This window comes from Pipistrellus hanaki (assembly GCF_964339955.1).
Source record: "Pipistrellus hanaki genome assembly, chromosome: 1".
NCBI classification, from domain to species: domain Eukaryota; kingdom Metazoa; phylum Chordata; class Mammalia; order Chiroptera; family Vespertilionidae; genus Pipistrellus; species Pipistrellus hanaki.
In genome coordinates this window covers 92,226,632-92,249,872 of record NC_140503.1, presented here as the reverse complement: position 1 = coordinate 92,249,872, position 23,241 = coordinate 92,226,632, and the positions used below count along the sequence as shown (strand labels likewise).

Sequence of the window (23,241 nt, the reverse complement as noted above, 5' to 3'; positions counted from 1 at the left end):
ATATCCCCTATATCTCTCTACCCTCCCCGCTATAATTTGACAGTCTATTTGTTGCTTTACTGTCTCTGTATCTATCTTTCTGTTCATCAGTTTATAATGTTCTTTATTATCTATAAATGAGTGAGATCATGTGGTGTTTTTCTTTCATTGACTGGCTTATTTCACTCAGCATAATGTTCTCCAATTCCATCCAGGTTGCTGCAAATGATAAGAATTCAGAAGGAACATTTTTTTTTTTTTTTTATCAACAATCTTTATTGTTCATATTATTACAAAGGTTCCTCATTTCTTCCCCACCCCACCCTCCGCCCCCTCCCCATCCCCCATTGTCCTCATCCATAGGTGCAGTTTATGTTCAGTCTCTTCCTCCCTCCCTTTCCCCGATAGTAAATCCCTTTTCAGATAGTAAATCAGTTACTTAGCATTTTCTCATATCAATAATACCTCCACATGCCCAATGATACACTTCACACAAAAGACATTTCCAAATAGGTCAACCAGCCTCATCCAGGCCCCACCCAAGGCACTCACAGATCAACACCCCAGCCCTATACTAACTCAACACATCCAGATCTAAGCCTTCATCACTTGATTCAGCAGACCCTCAAGTTCCCACAAAAGTTTCCAGCCATGTCTGAGAGGCAGCCGTGGGGCAGGGGCAGGCGAGGAGCGAGCTGTTCCGGGCCTGGCTGCTCCAGGCCTGGCCTCTGTTGCTCTGGTTCGTTCGACAACCAACTGCTCCAGGTCTGGTCACTGCCGCTCCCGACCTAGTTGCTCTGGACTTGGCTGCTGCTGCTCCGGGCCTGGCCGCACCCGACCCGGCTGCTCCGGGCCCGGCCGCTCCGGGCCTGGTTGCTCCCAGCCTGTCAGCTGCTGCCCCGGGCCTGGCCGCACCAGACCCGGCTGCTCTGGGCCTGGCCGCTCCCAGCCTGGCAGCTGCTGCTCCGGGCCTGGCCGCACCAGACCCGGCTGCTCTGGGCCCGGCTGCCTCGGGCCTGGCCGCTCCGAGTCTGGCCGCTCCCAGCCTGGATGCTCCGGGTTTGGCTACTGCTGTTCTGGGTCTGGCTGCTCCCAACCCGGCTGCTCTGGGCCCGGCTTCTCCGGGCCCGGCCACTCCGGGTCTGGGTGTTCCTGGGCTTGGCTGCCTCCGCCTCAGGCCTGGCTGCTGCTGCTCTGGGGCCTGGCCGTTGCTGCTCCAGGCCCGGTTGCCACTGCCTTGTGCCTGGGCACTCTAGGCCTGGCCGCTGCTGTTCCAACATTTTGTCCTTTTTTTTTTTTTTTTTTTTTTTTTTTTTAAGCACATATGTTGCAATGTTGGCTGGTGAGTTGAGTTCTGACTTAGTCTTTGATTTTTCAAGATCTTCTTTGTATTCTTTCTTAAGTAATTTTACTATCTTTTGCTCCATTTGATTTCTTCACATTGAGAACTTCTTTGGTTTCTTCCTCCTTGTCCTGGGAGCTCAGCAGGTTGGCCTGTGGCACCCCTTTGTTCTCCGCGGGCTCCCGCGCTGCTCCAGCCTGTTGCTGGGGTTGGTGCCGCCCAGGAAGCAGCCCACGGCCTTGGCTCCGTTGCCCGTGCTCAGAGGTCGAAGGCTCAGGGGCACTGCCCCCCCCCCCCCCGGGGGGGGCCCCGGCGCCCGGCTCCCTGCCGGCGCCCGGCTCCCTGCCGGCGCCCGGCTCCCTGCCGGCGCCCGGCTCCCTGCCGGCGCCCGGCTCCCTGCCGGCGCCCGGCTGGCCGGTGTCCGGCAGGGGCTCCTGCTCCCTGTCGCATTCCTCCAGTCTGGAGCTTTTTTTCTCCTTCCCGCTAGGGGAGTCTAGGATCAGAGTCAACAGACTGTCCTCTGCGCGCAGTGCGCGCGACTCTGGGGGCTCCGCTTTTCGCCACTCCCCTGGGATTCCGCCTCACAGCCCCGTCTCCCCCTGCTCGAGCCTGGGTCCCCAGGGTCTGGTCCAGGACTGGGGTTCAGAGCAGTCATAACTGGGGCCCAACACCGCCGGGGCTCCTGTTTCCTTCCCTCCAGGGCAATCCCGCATCAGAGTCAACATTCCTTCCCTTGCAAGCAATGTGCGCGACTGGCTCCGGGGGCTCGGCCTTTCGCCGCTCTCCCAGGACTCCACCTCACAGCCCCGTCTCAATCTGCTTGAGCCTGGGTCCCCAGGGATTAGCCCAGAACTGGGGTTCAGAGCAGTCCGGACTGAGGCTCAGCGCCGCCGGAGGCCCTGTTCCTTCCGGCTAGGCACATGTGTCAAACACAAGGCCCGAGGGCCAAATCCAGCCCGCCAGGCCTTGCAATGTGGCCCGCACCGCGCTGTCATCACTGCACTCCGCTGTCAGTTTATGACATTGTCAGTTTATGACTGTTCAGTAAACCATTGGGCCCGCGATTTAGGCTGGATTTTAGATTTTGGCCCCTTCTCTGATTGAGTTCGACACCCCTAGGCTAGGGTAATCCAGCATCAGAGTCAACATTCAGTCCTCTGCGCGCAATGTGCGCGCGACTCCGGGGGCCCTGCTTTTCGCTGCTCGCCTTGGATTCCGCCTCACAGCCCCGTCTCCCCCTGCCGGATCCTGGGTCCCCTGGGTCTGGCCCATAAGTGGGGCTCAGCGCTGCTGGTTCCGGGGTTCAGCCCAGGCTGGGGGTTTTATTTCCTTCCTGCTAGGGAACGCCAGGCAGCACCCAGCCCTCTCCTCCTCTCTGGCTGCGACCTCTCCGCATGTGCGTGCGTGCGAGCGTGCAGCATGTCTCCGTACCTTAGGCTTTTTTCAGCTCCTCTGATTTTCCTTCTGGTTTTCTCTTTCCTTCTTGTTGCAGAATTTTCAGTCAGTCGACTACCTGTAGCTCTGGGCGATGTCCACTCTACATTTTAGTTGTATTCCATTGAAATTGTTGTGTGCTGCTGCGGTTAGGTGTCTACCCGAGCAGCCATCTTGGATCCTAGAAGATATTGTCTTATATTAATTTTTGCTCCAAAAGATGCGCTAGGGAGACATGCATCTCCAGAACTTCTGACCGCCGACGCCTCCGTACCGCGGCGCCGGAACATTATTTTCAATTTAATCAATCATAATAGTACTAGGGCAAAGCATAGCCTATGATGTTTTCACTCTACAAAATTAGACTTCAAGTATTTGTTACAATAGAAACTTTCTCTCACTGTCTCTATCTTGCTTCTTTGTCAGCTTTGTAATTTATACTAGAAAAGTATCATATGGCTATGACTTTTTCCTTTTAACTTCACCCATATACTCTCGTTTATTTTGGAGGAGCTTGGATGTAGTAGCTAGTTAATCTTGGATAAGGATATGAATGTGGTGGAGTTACCAATTAAATGCATAGATATAAGGAGAGAGATGGGGTAGAGGTAGGTGGTGGGGGTCTGGTGAGGTGTGAGGACACTAACCCAATTAAATACATGGTAAGTTGAACTTGGGACAGTCATTGGTGAACACATCAGGTCAAAGGGCAAGGTTAGTAACTGTAGGTAGGCAAAGATCAGCAGAATGATTGTCCTGTTGGTATTTCATCTGAGTTACAGATTTGATGAGCAAGTTACCGGGAATGACCTGAAAGCTGCTAGTACTCTGTGGGCCCCCGACAGTTCACTGAGGTTGCATTGTTTCATCATTTTCTATATAAGTGTGTAACTTTATGTAGATTCATTAGACAGATTTTTTTTTTTTTTAAACAAGGCTTACCGATTTGTATTCTCTTTTGAATTCAGAATCTGAGTGTTGTCTGCAAATTTTTCCCCCTTGTATTCAGTGCTTGCTATCTGCCAGGCATTATATCAGGCCTTCATATATTCCCCAGTTTCCAGCCATGGTTTCCTGACCTGGACTGTCTATCTCTGAATTCACATTTAATTTTTTCAGATGTAGCTTGCCATATACTTCTTTGTTACTTGATAACATATTATAGTGGTTAAGAGTCTTTATGGGTTTATATCCCAGCTCTATCTTACTAGCTATGGAACTATAGGCAAGTTTTTAATCTCTTCGTGCCTCAATAAAATGTTATTAACTAGAAATATCAAATAGTACCTTGTACAGGATAGTATAAGGCTTAAATACATTGCAATATGAAAAATTATTTGAGTCTGGCACATTGTATACTCCAGCTGTTAACATTAATAATTTTATATATTAGTAACTTCTAATTCTTAGTTTTCCCCTAAACATATATTTTGCTAATGAGGAAGGTAAAGTTCAGAGAGATTAAGCTACTTTTAGAAATCAATTTGCTGTTGTCTCACTTGCTAAATATGTTTCTCTTGTTTATAAAGTATGAAAGAAGTAATATTGTTCATAATTGCCCTCTGTTTTTCACAAGAATGACAAAAGTATATTTAAAAGGTGGAGGAACTTTAGAAAGATGCTGTGTGTTAATAATGATGATAATCATTCAGCAAGCATTTGAGTTCCCAGGCACTGTGCTAGGAATTAAACACACACCAGCCTCAAGGAGTTGACGCTCTGGTGAGGAAGGCAGACCACTAAAGTGACAGTTGCAACAGACAGCAATAAGTATGATTAAATCAGATACTATAAGAACACATAGTATATCTAGATTTATTTGGGGGTTGTTATAGAGTTGGGTTGGAGGAAGGAGTAAAGTCTGAGCTAGTCTTTTTTATTTATCATCTATCTATTTTATTAAATTGATTGGGGTGACATCAGCCGACATGAACATAGAGGTTTCAGGTGTGGGTTTCTGTGTTATAAGATCTATATATTGCACTGTATGCCCACCACCCAAAGTAAAATCTTATCCTGTCACCTTATGTTAGTACTGTCCGGGTGCATGAAAATTCATGCACTGGAGGGGGCATCTCTCAGCTTGGCCTGCCAAGGTGGGCCAAGGGTGGGAGGCAATCCTGCAATCAAGGGGGAAGGTGACGCACCAAGGGTGGGAGGCAATCCTGCAATCAAGGGGGAAGGTGACGCCCCCATCATACCTCTGCTGACTGCTGGCAGCGCAAGCCTCAGCTGGCCAGTCCTGGTTACCTGAGCCTCGGGTGGCCATGGGCAGCTACCACCCAAGGCTTGCCTGTGCCTCGGGCTGGCCCTGGGCAGTTGGGGGGCTTAGGGGACTGAGGGACTTAAGAGGCAGGCGCCCTGGCTGGGCTGAGGGAACTGGGTGCTGCCATCTTGTGGCTGTGGGTGTCGTCATCTTTGAGGGTGTGGCAGTCAATTAGCATATTCCCTCCTTATTGGCTGTGGATGCCACCATCTTTGTGATGGCACCAGGGTCAATTAGCATATTCCCTTTTTATTAGATAGGTTCCCCTTCTCCAGACCCCTTCTCTCTGGCAATCACCACATTGCTCTTTATGTTCATGAGCTTCAGTTTTATATCCCACAAATGAGTGAAAGCATAGAGTTCTTAACTTTTTCTGACTGACTGACTTCTCTTAAAATAATGTTCTCTAGGTCCATCCATGTTGTTGCAAATGGCAGTATTTCATCCTTTGTTATGGCTGAGTAGTATTCCACTGTGTATATGTACCACATCTTTTTTATTGAGTCCTCAGTCTTGGTACACTTCTGTTGTTTCCATGTCTTGACCACCATCAATAATGCTGCAATGAATATAGGGATGCATGTATCTTTTTTTTTAACCCTTTGCACTCCGAACCATTCTGGACATTGGCTACCAGCTACTCGACGCTACTTTGCGGCAGAGTGCGTTGAAATAACTCAATTCCCCGTAATCACTAATAAACTGCAATGTCCCCTGAGAGGGGACATCCAAGTGATATGCTAGAATTCCGATGTCCCCTGAGAGGGGACAGTGGAGTGCAAAGGGTTAATATATATTTTTATTGATTTTTTTACAGAGAGGAAGAGAGAGGGATAGAGTTAGAAACATCGATGAGAGAGAATCATCTATTAGCTGCCCCCTGCACACCCCCTACTGGGGATATGCGCGCAACCAAGGTACATGCTCTTGACCGGAATCGAACCCAGAACCTTTCAGTCTGCAGACCGACACTCTATCCACTGAGCCAAACTGGTTTCGGCGCATGTATCTTTTTATATACATAAATTCAAGTTTTTTGCATATATACCCACGAGAGGGATTGCTGGGTGGGTCATATGGTAGCTCTCTCCTTAATTTTTTGAAGACTCACCAGAGTGGTTTCCATTTTTTGAAGACTCACCAGAGTGGTACAACCACTACAATTCCATCAGCAATGACTAAGGGTTCCCTTTTTTCTACAACCTCACTTGTTATTGCTTGTTTTGTTGATAATAGCCACTCTAACAGGTGTGAGGTGGTTAGTATCTCATTATAGTTTTGATTTGAATTTCCCTAATTGCCAGTCAAGGTTGAACATCTTTTCATATATCCATTGGCTATTTGTATGTCTTCTTGTGAATGGTGTATTTTCAGGTCCTCTGCCCACATTTTGATTGGATTTTTTGTTTCGTGTTGAGTTTTACAAGTTCTTTATATATTTTGGAAATTAAACCTTTGTTGGAGCTACTGTTTAGTTATGTGAGCAGTTATAAATATTTTGGAGTCTCTGGTTGTGTGTGTGTGTGTGTGTGTGTGTGTGTGTGTGTGAAGAAGTTTTATGTATGTTTTCTTGATGTAGTATCCCTTTTATCATTATAAAGTGTCCATCTTTGTCTCCTGTTGTCTTGCAATCTATTTTGTCAGATGTAAGTATGGCTATAACTGCTTTTCTGTGAATGTAATATAGAGAATTATTTCTCACCCTTTTACTTTGAATCTACCTTTGTCTTTGTAGCTTAGATGTGTCTCTTTTGGTAACATACGGTTGGGTTTTGTTCTTTTTAATTTTTTATTGTTTAAAATATTACAAATAGTAGTAGATGGGTTTTGTTTTTTGATCCACTCTGCTACTCTGTACTTTCTTATTGGTGAATTGAGACAATTTACATTTATAGTAATTAATTGATGTATGAAGATTTAGCTATTTTATCTTTTGGTTTTATGGTAGATCTGTGCCTCCATTGGTTTTTTCCCTTTATGTTTGTCTGTTGTTTTTGTCTACTATTCAGTATTTCTTTCCTCTGTTTCCTGTTTTGTTTTGTTTTTGTTTTGTTTTGTTTTGTTGTTGTTCTTAGCTATAAGCCCTGGTTGGGGGATTCTTGTGTGTGGTTACCATTAGGTTTACCAGTATAAAAAACTAGAGGCCTGGTGCACGAAATTCGTGCATGATTAGGGTGTCCAACCTGCACCCTCTACAATCAGGGACATCCCTCTCACAATCCAGGATTGCTGGCTCCCAACTGCTTACTTGTCTGCCTGCCTGATTGTCCCTAACCACTTCTGCTTGCCACCCTGATCACCCCTAACCATTCCCCTGCCAGTCTGATCAATGCCTAACTGATCACCCCTAACCATTCCCCTGCCGGCTCAATTGCCCCTGCCCCTAACTGCCCTCCCCTGCTGGCCTGGTTCCCCCCAACTGCCCTCCCCTGCCATCCCAGTCACCCTTAACTGCCCTCCCTGGCCGGCCTGATTGCCCCTAAATGCTCTCCCCTGCTGGCCTGGTTCCCCTCAACTGCCCTCCCCTGCAGGTCTGGTTGCCCCTAACTGCCCTCCCCTGCAATCCTGGTTCCCCCCAAACTGCCCTCCCCTGCAGGCCTGGGTCCCCCTCCAACTGCCCTCCCATGCAGGCCTGGTTGCCCCCAACTGCCCTCCCCTGTAGGCCTGGTTGTATTTGAAGTCCCAAATACAATTGTGCTGCCTACATTTATTATCATAGAAGCCCTCATATAATACAGTTTCACATAATATAAATGTTCTCTCTCTCTCTCTCTCTCTCTCTCTCTCTCTCTCTCTCTCTCTCTCTCTCAATATATATATATATATATATATATATGTGTGTGTGTGTGTGTGTGTGTGTGTGTATACATACATACATACATACATACATACATACATATTATAAAGTCTAAGCCCACCGTGCACTTACCACCAGGGGGTTGATGTTCAACGCACAGGCGTGGAAACATGAAAAAGACTGATGAATATCAGAGGGAAGAGGAGAGGGGGGAGGGTGGGAAGAGATTAACCAAAGATCTTATATGCATACTAGAGGCCCAATCCATGCACCAGTGGGGTCCCTCGGCCTGGCCTGCAGGGACCGGACTGAAACCGGCAGTCTGACATCCCCTGGGGGGTCCCGGATTGCGAGAGGGCAATCTATTACCTTATTAGTTGAGTCCATGGTTGGGACAGCTTTTTCCCCTTTAAAAACAATCAGTTGAAAAAACAAGGATTGGCTTGTTTACAAATTTACTTTTCACCGTTACCATCTCCTACTTAAAACAGAGGTTTCTCTTTACTTAGGCTTCCTTTAAAGTAGAATGTAATTTCATATTTTCCTTGTCTCCAAGACAGAACAAACTGAATCCCTGAAAACTGGAAATCAAAAGGTCACCTTCTTATTTACTCTATTCTTTTTCCCTTTCATCCCATTGGAGGAAGATACTTAGATGTTAATAGTAGATTTGGGGTAAATAAAGGGCTAGAAAATATGTTTTTAATTTCATAGCAAACTTTCTTAATAACTGCTTTTGAGGGTATGACTGGGCTTGTTATATTTTGTGTATGAGGAATATATAAGTTTGTGAGATTTAACCATTAATCATTAGTCCTATTTTTAAAACTCATCCACATCTGCATGTAAATAGGCAGAAAATTATTTTTCTTTTAGCTCATATAAAGCTTTAGCATACAAATGTAATCATAAGAACAAAGACTCATTTTCTACATTTGAGATGTACACTGACATAAATGATTATAAGCAACAGAATATAAAATTTGTTTCTTGTTAACCACAGAAAGTAATCTGGGATGGAGAGAAAGTAATTGCTTGGATTGGTTGTTACTATTAAATATATTATTTATTTTCTTTAATGTTTTTATAAATCTTTTATGTATTAAACTTTGATATTAACAAAAGAAATCTGAAATCTTCCTTACCATTCTTCCCACGAATAGTTTATTATGCCTGGATAAGGAATAGAGTTAATGTATGTGTGCTTTTTTTTTTTTTTAGAATATTTTCTAACATTAAGTAATTTTTTTAAATTTTTTTTTTAATTGATTTTTTACAAAGAGAAAGGGAGAGGGATAGAAAGTTAGAAACATCGATGAGAGAGTAACATCATCAGCTGCCTCCTGCACACTCCCTACTGGGTGTGTTCCTGCAACCAAGGTACATGCCCTTGACCGAAATCAAACTCGGGACCCTTGAATCCGCAGGCCGAAGCTCTATCCACTGAGCCAAACCGGTTTCGGCACATTAAGTAATTTCTTAAGCATTTTACTTGAAGAAAAGAATTCCCTAAAGTATGAACTTTCTTACTATCTTATAGATGTACTTGAGGGATACAACGGAACAATATTTGCATATGGACAGACATCCTCTGGGAAGACACACACAATGGAGGTAACATTTTGTAGTGTGTACTTGGATATAGTTTGCAGTACAGAAAGTACATTCAGTCATTATTTGTGAAATAACTTAGCCATGCTTTAAACAGTTTATTTATTCTTTGCTTTCTCTCACATGGTAATACATGAATAACTTCATTGATAGAATCTGGTTCTTTCTTGAGTTTGAATAATGATGTCATATATTTTAAATATCTAGCTTTCTTTTATCAATTAGCATAACCGTGAAATTATGAACATTTTAGAATTAAACAGGAATTTTCCGTTACTGTATAATAGAAAAATTTGAATGTTTGTGTGTTTTCAATTCTATTCAGATAATTTAATTTCTTTTCTCCTTGATCCCTTTTTCTCCTATTCCTGCTATTCTTTTCTGATAAGAACGTTTCTATAATTATCATTGCTATTAGTAGATATTAGTAGATATGTTTGAGCTTTGCTTCTAGAATACTTTTACCACTGTTGCAGAGCTTTGCCGTTGCTACAGAGCATCTGCTTTTATCATTTATCTGAGCTTACTATATAAAGTGACAGCTTATTCGATTCTGATAACTCATTTTCATAAAGTCTGAGAACAAGGACATTTAGCATATCCAAGAATTTGACTTGAAGTAGAAGGAACAGTGCAAATATATAAAGAAGCTAGAAACTTTTCGTAGAAGATGATCATTTACAAATGTGGATAATCTAAATCTAAGGATTAAATAAAAGGCTAAGATTAATGGGTAACCCCTGTGATTATACAGTTCTATATGTAACTTACCTAAGTTTGTATATGTATTTATATACAATATTTATATGTCACTTACAAAAATATGTAAATTGTTGAATTGGTTTTTTTAGATACTTGTAGTGCCATCTTCACCTAAAAACGACAATCATTACAATTCCTATTCTCTATTGACTATAATTATACATTGAAATTTTGAATTTTAATTCATAATTTACAGTTTATTTAAGAAGTCTAGTCTTGTTTTCTGTTTAGGGAAAACTTCATGATCCAGAAGGCATGGGAATTATACCAAGAATTGTGCAAGATATTTTTAATTATATTTATTCCATGGATGAAAATTTGGAATTTCATATTAAGGTAAAATCCTTGGGGGAAGATTGTATTTTATTTTATACCTAAGATAATACTGTTCTAAAAAGTAATAAACGCTAATTTTCTTTTTAAAACATTTTAAAGTATTTGAGAATTATTTTTGGACAGATATAGATAATTCATCTGTCATTAGATAACCTTAAATAAGTTAGCCAAGTCTCTTTTGCCTTATTTTCCTTCTCTGTAAAATAAAGGAATTTGTTTTACTGTGGAACTTAAAGGTTCTTCTATAATTTAGTTCATATTAGATGAAGATATATAATGGAAATTGCTTTTTTATTATATAATATAAGCAGGTTAGTAAAATTAGGTCTTCTGATTAGAGTATGAGCTATGGCTGAGTTGTTACTGATAACTGTCCCCTTGGCACTCACTCTTCAATAAATATTTAATGAATAAGTGAATAAATTACTTTATAACTTTAATTGGTTGATCTTCTTTCCTTTATTTATTTGCCTTTTAGGTTTCATATTTCGAAATTTATTTGGATAAGATAAGGGACCTATTAGATGGTAAGTTACCTTCTTGCCCTTTAATTATTTTTAAAATAGCATATGTTCTTTTTATTTGTTGGTTTGGTTTGTTAATCTTTACCTGAGGATATTTTTTCTATTGATTTTTAGAAAAAATGGGGAGGGGGGAAGCAGACAGAAATATCAATGTGAGGGAGACTCATTGATTGGTTGCCTCATGCACTTGCCCAGACTGGGGCCAGGAATCAAACCTGCAATCAAGGTAAGTGCCCTTGACTGGGGATGAGACCCAAGACCCTTCAGTGTTTGGGATGACACTCTAACCACTAAGAAACATCAGCCAGGGTTATTTATTTATTTATTTTTTAAATAGTAGATGTGAGAACATTTTTTTAGTTACCTATATAAAATTAACTTAAGTTATAGGAAACAGACATTTAATTTTTTTTTAAAGTTTTAACTAAATGTCATTTGACACAAGGGAGTAACTTATTTAAAGCAGCTATTTATTGATGCTTCTTAATTATTAATTACAGCACTGAACTTGAGTTAGAGATCCCGAGTTCTGGTTTTCCATCAGTTATCAATTAGTTAGATACACTAGAGGCCCAGTGCTTGAAATTCTTGCACGGGTGTGGTCCCTAGGCCTGGCTGACAATCGAAGTGCAAGCTTCTGGAGTGGAAAGGCAGGTCCCACCTGACCTCTGGGCTCCCAAGCTCCTGCACGCCCCCTCACGGCTCCCTTAACGCCTGGGATCCATCAGCAAGGTGATTGGGTCCCACTTGCATCCACTTTGGCCTGGCTCCACCCCCTTACCTGCTACACACCATCTTGTTGCAGTCCCACTCATCGGGGCCAGCACCTCCATTGCTACCCACTGCCAGCAGCACGTCACCAACACCCGCCATGTTCCATTTCCTCCACACCCCCACCCCCACCCCGGTGGTCAGCACACATCATAGCGAGCGCTCGAACTCCTGGTAGAGGGGACAATTTGCATACTTGGCTTTTATTATATAGGGCTAGAGATGGGATGCATGAAATTCCTACAACAGTAGGCCTTCCCACCCCCAGCTGCTGGCACCAGCTTCCCTCTGGCACCTGGGACCTGAGCTTCCCCTCTCAGCCCCAGCTTTGTCCAGAAAGTCATCTGGAAGGACAAATTAGCACATTAAGCTTTTATTATTATAGACTAAGGGCCTAGTGCACAAATTTGTGCACGTTGAAAGGAGCTGTGGTTCGTGAAGCTGCGGTGGGCACAGGGATGGGTCTTGGCCCATCTCTGTGACCCTGCCCAGCCCCTCCTGCATGGCCCTGGTCCCCTGTCTGCCAGCAGTCCCACTTCTGCCACCACAGCTCTCATGCACTGATGATGCTGGCCCCACTCGCACATACTGACGGTGTGGAGCTATTGGGGCTGGCACCAGCAGCGGGTACAAGCAGTGGCTGCTGCCTTAATCACCCCACAGGAGCAGGAGGAGGTAGAGCGATCAGAGCCAGCAGCCACTGCTTGCACCCGCTGATAGTGCTGAGTGAGCAGGGCTGGTGCCAGCAGCAGGTACAAGCAGGGCTGGTGTTGGCAGCAGGTGTGAGCGCTGGGCAGGACCACAGTGCACAGGAGCAAAGAATTTTCTGTAACCACCAGAGGCTTGCCCCAATGACAGCAACAGGTGCCCCACCTTGGTCTGGTGCCCTCACTTCCCTGCTCCACTGTCCGCCGTGGCCAACTACACCTGTCATGTTCCACATGCACCCCTGGTGGTCATGGCATATCATAATGACCAGTTGTTCGGTTCCGCTATTTGGTCTATTTGCATAATAGGGTTTCACATATATATTTAAAATATATATATATCGAGAGAGAGAGAGAGAGAGAGAGGGAGAGAGAGAGAGAGTGTGTGTGTGTGTGTGTGTGTGTGTGTGTGTGTGTGTTTTGGGGCAAACCATTGAACCACTCTGGCTTAATGTTTTCATTTTCAAAATGTGGGTGGTAGGTAGAGGTTGGACTGGACCTAAAATTCTATATTGCTGCATTGTATTCTATATAAATCTCTTATTATTTCAATAGGTTCTTATTTTAATAGTGACCTTTTCATATTTTTAAAGTTTACCTATTATTATCAGGCTGATTTGGGAAGCAAACAACTGAATTTCATAGCCAGTGTTAAAGTTTAGGAAAGTATTACTAATATTATTTCTTTTTCTTTTTTAGTTTCAAAGACCAACCTTTCAGTTCATGAAGATAAAAACCGAGTTCCTTATGTAAAGGTACTAATAAGATAATATAGAATGATTATTTAGGGAAGCACTGAAATAATTTATAAGGATATCAACATACTTAAAATTATTTTATAGGGTTGCACAGAGCGTTTTGTATGTAGTCCAGATGAAGTTATGGATACCATAGATGAAGGAAAATCCAACAGACATGTAGCAGTTACAAGTAAGTCAAATACTTACTAACACGAGTTAAGGTACAAAACTGCCTTAAGTTACCTTTATCAAGCTGATTACTTGTGAGATTTTTATGTTCATGCTTTAGAAATTAGTAAAGGAAAGCCATGTTTATTTATAGTTGTGTAATTTCATTGCAGATATGAATGAACATAGCTCTAGAAGTCACAGTATATTTCTTATTAATGTAAAACAAGAGAACACGCAAACGGAGCAAAAGCTGAGTGGAAAACTTTATCTGGTTGATTTAGCAGGTAGTGAAAAGGTAAATCTTTTTACATATCTAAGCATTTTTGAGAGCTGCAAGCATCCATGTCAATACTTTATGCTTACATAAACTAAATAATCAGTTCAAATCACTGTTAATTTGGACTTAGTCCAGTTCAACAAATAGGTGTTACCTTTGACTTAAGATGAATGTTTTTATTAAGGATTTCTTTAGCTTATGTCATTATGAATTCTTTTAGGTATCCTAATTTTTTGTATCTTTTTATCCCCATTGGCAAAGGGCTCCTTGTGAAAACTGGTAACTATCCTTTAGTCCTTTCTACTTTGGGTGTACTTATTTCTTTTCTTTGGATGATTATTTCTTTTTCTTTTTTTTAAATTCTCATCCAGGAGTGAAGACATTTTTTCCCATTGATTTTTAGAGAGAGTAGAAGGGAGAAGGGGGGGATGAGAGAGGGAAGAGAGAGAAATACTGACTTGTGAGAGACACATTAATTTGTTGCCTCCTACTTGCACCCTGACCAGGAATCAAACCCACAGTCCTTTGGGCTGCAGGCCGATGCTCTAACCACTGAGCAACTATTTCATTTCATTTTTACAGTCCTAAATAGTCTTATTTTAGTTTATTTAAAAATAAGTGCAAATGTCTTAATATTGACCTCTATGACCATTTTTGCTGTTTTACTAATTTTGTTTCTTCTAAATAGAATGTACCTATTTGCTACTACTCAAAAGTCTTACATCCATCCTTTTAAGCCTGTCTCTATTTTGCAGATTCTAGGAGGCCATTTCTTCCACCAACATTGCAACATATTACTCTATCCTGTACTTAGTATATGTATTTTACATTTTTTAAAAAGAAGCAAGTTTGCTTATATTTTTAAATTCAATCTTAGTTTTCTAACAATTTCATCAACAACATTATGCTCTAGCAAATTTTAAAAGGTTCCTCTTTTCTGATGTAGCAAAGTATACTAACAATTTAGTAAAATTTAAATACACATGTAAATTGGTTATTTTGAAGAACGAAAACTAAAAATAAAATTTGTTGTCTCTTTTAATTATGTTCTTGTTATGCAGATAGTTATTTAACCAAGTTCTCAAAAGAATTATATTTGAGAAATAGTGACACCTGAGAGTAAACACTAGGCAAATAATGTCATAAAGCTTTACTTTTCTTTCTGTTTTGCTGATTTTTGATGACTTCTGAACTTTTTAGAAAATTTAAAAATTCATTTTAAACTTGTAATTTTTTTTTTTTTTTAATCTTATGGATAGGTTAGTAAAACTGGAGCTGAAGGTGCTGTGCTAGATGAAGCTAAGAACATCAACAAGTCACTTTCTGCTCTTGGAAATGTTATTTCTGCTTTGGCCGAGGGTAGTGTAAGTATGTCCTCTATTTCCCTGTTCTTATGGGGAATTACTGAATGACTTAAGATTGTGGGTGTGGGTATGATTCATTGTATTTGAATCTTTGTGTGAATTCGTTGTCTCTTAGAAATTTATTTTATAGTATTAGTATGCATATCCTCATTCTCATCTTAATATTAAACAAACTAGGGCCCAGTGCATGAATTCGTACACCTTGAAAGGAACTGTGGGCTGTGAGGCTGCAGTAGCCACAGGTGTGGGTCTCGGCCCATTCTCCGCACCCCTCTCCCCCATGGTCTCCTGTCTGCCAGCAGCCCCACTCCCACCACTGCCACTCCTACATGCTGATGGCGTCAGCCCAGCTCACACCCACTGAAGGCATGGAGCACTTGGGGCCAGCACCAGTATCAGGTGTGAGTGGGGCCAGCACCGGCAGCGAGTGTGAACGGCAGTTGCTGCCACGATCACCCCTCAGGAACGATCACCCCTCAGGAACGGGGAGGTGGAGAAGCCCTCAAGGGTGATCAGGGCCAGCAGCCACCACTCATACCACTGAAAGCGCTGAGCGATCATGACTGGCCACGGCACCAGATGCAAGTGGGGCCATCACCGTCAGCAGGTGTGAGCAGCGGCTGCCAGCCCTGATCTCCCCTTGGGAGCAGGGGGAGGTGCAGAAGCCCTGAGGGGAGATTGGTGCTGGCAGCCACCGTTCACACCTGCTGACAGTGCTGAGTGATCAGAGCCAGGAGTGGGTGCGAGTGGCAGCTCCTGCGCTGGCAGCTCCTGTGATGGCAGCAAGTGCGAGTGGGGCCAGCACCAGCAGCAGGTGCAAATGCTGGGCAGGGCTGCTATGGGTGGGAGCAAAGAATTTTCAGTAACTACCTAAAGCTCACTTTGATGATAGCGACCAACGCCTTGCCTTGGTCTGTTGCCCCTACTCACCTGCTCCACCATCCCGCTGAGGCTGATACATGCCATGTTCTACACATGGCTCCCCCTACCCCTTGGTGGTCAGTGCATGTCATAGCAACTGGTTGTTTGGTCTATTTGCATATTACCCTTTTATTATATAGGATAACTGAAGTCACTTTGTAGTGTTTTTTTAAATAGCATATTTATGTAATAGATTTATTATGTAGAAACCCATTGATATTTTGTTTCTATATGTAGACTTATGTTCCATATCGAGATAGTAAAATGACAAGAATCCTTCAAGATTCATTAGGTGGGAACTGTAGAACCACTATTGTAATTTGCTGCTCTCCATCATCATACAATGAATCTGAAACAAAATCGACACTCCTTTTTGGCCAAAGGTTTGTTGTTAAGCAATTACAAAGTCTGAACATACATATGCCTTTTATTGATTAAATCTAGGAAAATATTGATAGATATTGTTCATATGAGTACAGGTCCATTTTTTAGACTGCTTGGATTTGAACTAAGTTTTAGCACACATTAAAGTAAAATGTTAAATGTAGTCAAATTTATGTAAGATGTTGTAACTCAGCATAAAAGAAAATAAACATTTGAATCATGCAATAGAGTACAAAGCTGATATATATATATAATCCTATGCTAAACCTGTTGGTATAAGTGACAGGATTCAAATAACCTGTATAATATAGCCTACGAAGATAATGATGGCTTTATCTTTAAATTTCAGCAATTTCCTTTCTTAATTCAACCTTGCAAATAAATTGGAAAATATAGGCCCTTGTGTTTTATCCTCATCAGGTTGCTGATTTTTCTTTTTAAGCTATTCACAGATGTTAGGGCTGACCCGAATATAGTTGGGATGTGAGTAAGTACTATACTAATTATAGCTCCAAGAATAGTTAACTGTACAAGAAAAGTTAAGTTACTTTGCGATATGTACATACATTACCTAGAGAAATTAGATGTCAATTGAAAATAATTTCAGTCACATTCTTTTTCCCCCCAATTACTTTTCTTAGGGCCAAAACAATTAAGAATACAGTTTGTGTCAATGTAGAATTAACTGCAGAACAGTGGAAAAAGAAGTATGAAAGAGAAAAAGAAAAAAATAAGACCCTCCGTAACACCATTCAGTGGCTTGAAAATGAACTCAACCGATGGCGAAATGGTAATAACTTAAGGAAGTTGTCATTTTTAGTTGTTGGATAAAGATTTAGAGCTACTTTATAAATTTGAGATTTAGGTATAAATATAAATAAAATAGCAAAGCATAATCCATTTTCACTTTTTAGGCATTAGGGATCATCAAATAAATATGAATAAAGTTTTTACATTAAATTCTGATTTTACCTGAAATAATAAATAGAGGCACAAAGGCCAACTTGGAAGCTATAAAAGTCACAAGATGGCAAGGTACCTAGATTAGGGTGAAAGGAATAAAGATTTGATGACTGGATTACAGGATGGAGAAATAAAGGTAATTGCATCTTTTCAAATCTCAGGGACAGAGCAAATAACTCTGGTTAGGAGCTGTTAAAATTGAATAAAATTGAAATTAGTTTTAGGCAGGTGAGTTTTATTAACTAACTTGTCTTATTATAGGAGAGACAGTACCTATTGATGAGCAGTTTGACAAAGAGAAAGCCAACTTGGAAGCTTTCACAGTGGATAAAGATATTGTTATTACCAATGATAAACCAGCAACCACAATTGGAGTTACTGGAAACTTTACTGATGCTGAAAGAAGAAAGTGTGAAGAAGAAATTGCTAAATTGTACAAACAACTTGATGACAAGGTAGGTATTGTTCATGTTCTATTTTGTTGTAGAATATTATCACTGTAGGTATTTTTATTTTCTAATTTAATGTATATTGGTCCTCATGACTATATGCATCTCTCTTGATATCTGTTAGCCTTTTGATCATTGTATTAAAAAAAAATCACTATCTGTTTCTATGCAGAAATTATATGAGTCTTGTTTTCCCACTACCATCTCTTCATTTTTAAGCTAAAATAACTTTCTAAAGGAAATTTGGCATTGGATCATGGGAGAGACTTAATAGAATGGCCTCTTAGAATAAGGGATCTGAAGATAAAGATAATGCAAAATATTAGATAGTGGAACATATCTTCCTATATTGATTATATCAGTAGTGTGAAAGATAATGAATTATGAACCAAATAGAGAAGAATGGGGGGTGAGGAGCAATAAGAGACTAGAAGAAAATAGTTCTAGTTTTGCTTTTTGTTCTTAGATGATATATTTATGTATTTTAAGCAGAGATGGCAGTTTTGATATGGCTGCATGGCCATTATTTTCAGTAATAACTTGGAACATGTTACTTACTTTTTGCATTTAAAATATTTAATGGGTAGGTTTTTTTCCTTATTGCATGATAAATATGTTTATCAGCTTCTTTTCTTACTGCAAAAGAAGTGTTACAATTATTGATTATTGAAAGGGATTATATCTGTTTCTACATTTTCTTAAGTGATTGGAATAAAATATGGTTTTGAAATAATTTGGAGGGGTGATAGTTATTTTAATTTTGTGTTAGGAAACAATTACAACCAGTTTGTGAGCAACTTGTTATATTGAAATTCTAGGATGAGGAAATTAATCAGCAGAGCCAGTTGGTAGAGAAATTAAAGACACAAATGTTGGATCAGGAAGAGGTAAGTTGAATACTTTCATGTTATTTTCAGAAAAGCTTTATAATTTGTCATTGAAATTGAAGACACAAATGTTGGATCAGTAAGAGGTAGTTGTTTGCCTTCCATATTATTTCCGGAAAAAAACAAATCTACAGAGCTCAAAATATACTAAGTTCATTAAAAAAATGTTTAATATGTGAATGCTTCATTGTGTCTATTCTATGAGATTGATACATCATGTGGTTGAAGCTTAGAATGACTTTCTCTTAAAGTTTAATGTTGAATTTTAACTAGAGGGGAAAGACTTTTACAGTGAACTGTAACAAATTTAGACTCCATCTCCCTTAAGGTTTGTTTTTGATGAAGGGTGGCAAAGACTATACAGGTTCAGTAAGAAAGAAATACCCACCATCAATCAGACGATCTTTATATTGATTTCAACTATAGCATTCGTTTTCAAAGGGCACTGGTAAAAATTGCCTCTTCCTTCCTTCCTTCCTTTCCCTCTCTTCCTTCCTTCCTTTCCCTCCCTTCCCTCCCTCCCTCCCTCCCTCCTTCCCCCCCTCCCTCCCTCCCTCCCTCCCTCCTTCCTTCCTTCTTTCCTTCCTTCCTTCTTTCCTTCTTTCCTTCCTTCCCCTTCCTTCCTTCCTTCCTTCCTTCCTTCCTTCCTTCCTTCCTTCCTTCCTTCCTTCCTTCCTTCCTTCCTTCCTTGTACATTTTTTATTGTTTAAACTATTACAGACATCTTCTTTCCCCTTGCCCTCCCCCTACCTATCTCTATACAAGCCCTTGCCTCCCCACCCCTTTCCCTATGGCCATCTGCCTACTTCTTCATTATTTTTGTCTGGTGCATTGTAGCATTTTTTAGCATCCCTGGATCCTGCTTTCAAGTGCCAGTACTATTCTGTTCCATTATTAATAATCCTCACACATTTCCATATGCCCTTATTTAAAAACCACTGACTAACTGGATAATTGCAATGCCCTCCTAACTGCTAGTCTCTTGACTTCTTTCCAGTTCAGATTTTATATACTAACTAGAGGCCCGGTGCATGAAATTTGTATACAGGGGAGGGGAATGTCCCTCTCCAATCTGGGGGACCCCTTAAGGGATGTCCAACTTCTGTTTAGGCCCCCTGCAGGCCTGATTGCCCCCAACTGCCCTCCTTCAGGCTTGGGTCCTCCCCAATTGTCCTCCCCTGCTGGCCTGGTCATCCTCAACTGCCCTCATCTGCAGGCCTGGTCACCCCTAACAGCCCTCCCCTGCTGGCCTGGGTCCCCCCCAACTGCCCTCTTCTTTAGGCCTGGTCCCCCCAAACTGCTGGCCATCTTGTGTCCACATGGGAGCAGGATCTTTGACCACATGGGGGTGGCCATCTTGTGTGAATGATGTTCAATTTGCACATTACCTATTTATTATATAGGATACCAAGTTTTCCTGAAGCATAGTTCAGAAGCTACCCCAATATCTAAATTTTAAAGCAAATTTTCTAAACATCTATTAATTTCTTTATTTTCTATGCACACAAGACATGAGGCTAGAATGCCTTTGTCTTTCTAGTACATTAATTTGCACTTGACTTAAATCTACCTATCTTAGGCATCTTCTCCATTCCTTCTGCTTTCCCTACAAAATATCCTCACCCCTTTTATTTACTACCAAGCTCTTCATTTGTCATGTCCTGACCCTCCTTTATGGCTCCTACATATCATCTGTATTCCATTTATTATGTACATCTTTTCATCTATATTCCTCAATGACAAAGTTTTTATTTTATTAAGAGTTTTTAATGACAATGCTTTTATTTGATTTTCTTCACAGTGTCTAGCACTGTGCCTACCTACACATAGTAACATTCAGTAAATCTGTTGAATGAATTAATGTTTCCACACTTAATAGCGTCCACATTTCCTCCCCTTTGTGCTTAATTAATAGGTTTGTTTTTTTTATAACTGATATAGTACTTTGGTAACTTTACTCTTTCACGTAGCTTCTGGCATCTACCAGAAGGGATCAAGATAATATGCAAGTTGAACTGAATCGCCTTCAAGCAGAAAACGATGCCTCTAAAGAAGAAGTAAAGGAAGTTTTACAAGCCTTAGAGGAACTTGCTGTCAATTATGATCAGAAGTCTCAGGAAGTTGAAGACAAAACTAAAGAATATGAATTGCTTAGTGATGAACTGAATCAGAAATCAGTAAGATATAGGGGTTTTTTTTATTTATATTTCTTAAGACTTGATAAGTAGATATAGAGAAGGCAAAAATATATATATACCAACTATCTAGAAAACTCAGTTCCATTAATTTGCTCAGACTTGTGGCAATAAATGAAAATGGAATCTAAGTAATTTGGAAGTTGGTCATTTCAAGGCAGAAAACATTACTTAATCTGTAGTTAAGTAATACAGACTTCTGTTCTTAATGGAGCAAAGCATGGCAACTTTACATTGTCTATTAAGTCTAAAATGTGTTGTAGGTTTAAACTGGTAACTATTCCAGAACTAAATAGTTCAAGAAAATGAAAGCAAAAAAAAAAATAATATTTTTGAGTGTGTTTGACATGTCAATAACTGTTGATATTTGAATTGATCTTTCTTTTAATAGATTAACTGTAACTTTCATTTTTGCCTATCTACTAGGCAACTTTAGCAAGTATAGATGCTGAGCTTCAGAAACTTAAGGAAATGACTAACCACCAGAAAAAACGAGCAGCTGAGATGATGGCATCTTTGCTAAAAGACCTTGCAGAAATAGGAATTGCTGTAGGAAATAATGACGTAAAGGTAAATAATAATAACCAAACAGTAAGTGTAATTATTTGGGTACAGCTCATTCTTTTGCTTATTTCTTATTACTTTTTATTTCTTTACAAAGTTATTTTTCTAAAAATATATATTTTTATTGATTTCAGAGAGGCGGGGGATGAGACAGAATCATTAGATGCCTCTTGCATGCCCCTACTAGGGATCGAGTCCGCAACCCAGGCATTGCCCTGACCGGGAATTGAACCTGTGATTTCTTGGTTCCTGGGTTGAAGCTCAACTGCTGAGTCATACCTGACTGGGCCAAGTTTCTTTTCTTACCCATTATCTCATCCTAATAGTCATGTGTAGTATAGTAGAGGGATAGTATTGTATTCATTTTAAATAGATGAGAAAAAATAGATGACTATTCAGTAAGTAGCATTTATTTAAACCCCATGTTTAGTTCTATATAAAGATTTTGCACTTAGAAGTTATGCTAATAGATTACAATACATGACAGTATATAATTGGAACAACAGTGAAGATTAGCTCAGGGAATAAACTCATAAATGAATTGGCCTGTAGTTGCTTTACCATTTAAAAAGAAAAAGATGAGCACTGCTAATTAATTTTTTTCTTTAACTTTTATTATGAAAATTTTCAAATATGTAACAGAAAAATACCATGAACCTCGGAGTTATCGGTCATCAGAATTCGGCCACACTGATTTTATCTATGCCTTTTTCTTTTCTATTACATTATTTTATGGATAATAATATTGATATGGCCGAAACTGGTTTGGCTCAGTGGATAGAGCGTTGGTCTGTGGACTGAAAGGTCCCAGGTTCTATTCCGATCAAGGGCATGTACCTTGGTTGTGGGCACATCCCCAGTAGGGGGGTGTGCAGGAGGCAGCTGGTCGATGTTTCTCTCTCATCGATGTTTCTAGCTCTCTGTCCCTCTCCCTTCCTCTCTGTAAAAAATCAATAAAGTATATTTTTTTTAAAAGTTAAAAAAATAATAATAATATTGGTATGTTATCACTAGGCATGTGATAAAAAAAAAAAAAAAAAAAAAATGCGTGACCTGGTAGATTTTGAAACATCAAAATCAAAAAGGTAAACTAAGACTTAACTGCAAAAAAATATATGGCATGAAATATTTATATGTTGCATTCAGTATCTGTTTAGACTTCACCTTTTTCATTAAAACCTACTTATAGTTACAAACAGAACAGATTTATACTTGGGTTTATAGTGAGAACATACTAAAAGCCAAATTTGACAAGAATTGGAAATGAAGTAAAGGTTTTGTATATGGAGCTTATATTGCTTCTATTGGTTGTTATTCAGAGCTGCTGTCTATTGATGTAGGCAGAGATTCTTTTTTTTTTTTTTTCTTTTCAGTTGTATTTTTCAGTTCTAGATTTTTATTTAGCTATTTTTAAATTTTTTATTTTATTGTTTAAAGTATTACAAATAGTAATATATATGTCTCTTTCCCCCCACTCCTATTGACCTCCCCCTTACTCCCGCCTCTCTTACTCCCTCCCCCCCTCCCAGTGTCTTGCATCCACTGGTTATGCTTATACACATGCATATAAGTCCTTTAGTTGATCTTTACCCCACTCCCCCCAACCCTCTCAGTGTTCCTGCTCTAGTTTGACAGTCTGTTTGATGCTTCTCTTCCTCTGTATCCATTTTTGTTCATCAGTTTATAATGTTCTTTATTATCCATAATGAGTGAGGTCATGTGGTATTTTTCTTTCACTGACTGGCTTGTTTCACTTACCATAATGCTCTCCAGTTCCATCCATTCTGTTACAAATGG

The 23,241-nt window shown here is 40.4% G+C and overlaps 1 protein-coding gene across 2 annotated transcripts in view; it reads left to right on the top strand.

Moving 5' to 3' along the window:
- KIF5B (kinesin family member 5B) overlaps positions 1-23,241 on the top strand; it is an 83,182-nt gene that overhangs the window by 32,853 nt on the left and 27,088 nt on the right. For both annotated transcript variants that reach the window (XM_084875783.1, XM_084875782.1), the window contains exons 3-15: positions 9,359-9,432; positions 10,423-10,527; positions 11,006-11,054; positions 13,229-13,284; positions 13,372-13,459; positions 13,611-13,735; positions 14,977-15,081; positions 16,240-16,385; positions 17,028-17,176; positions 17,611-17,804; positions 18,617-18,685; positions 20,656-20,862; positions 21,307-21,450. In XM_084875783.1, coding sequence (XP_084731909.1) covers positions 9,359-9,432; positions 10,423-10,527; positions 11,006-11,054; positions 13,229-13,284; positions 13,372-13,459; positions 13,611-13,735; positions 14,977-15,081; positions 16,240-16,385; positions 17,028-17,176; positions 17,611-17,804; positions 18,617-18,685; positions 20,656-20,862; positions 21,307-21,450 — 1,511 coding nt within the window. The remainder of the gene's footprint in view (positions 1-9,358; positions 9,433-10,422; positions 10,528-11,005; positions 11,055-13,228; positions 13,285-13,371; positions 13,460-13,610; positions 13,736-14,976; positions 15,082-16,239; positions 16,386-17,027; positions 17,177-17,610; positions 17,805-18,616; positions 18,686-20,655; positions 20,863-21,306; positions 21,451-23,241) is intronic.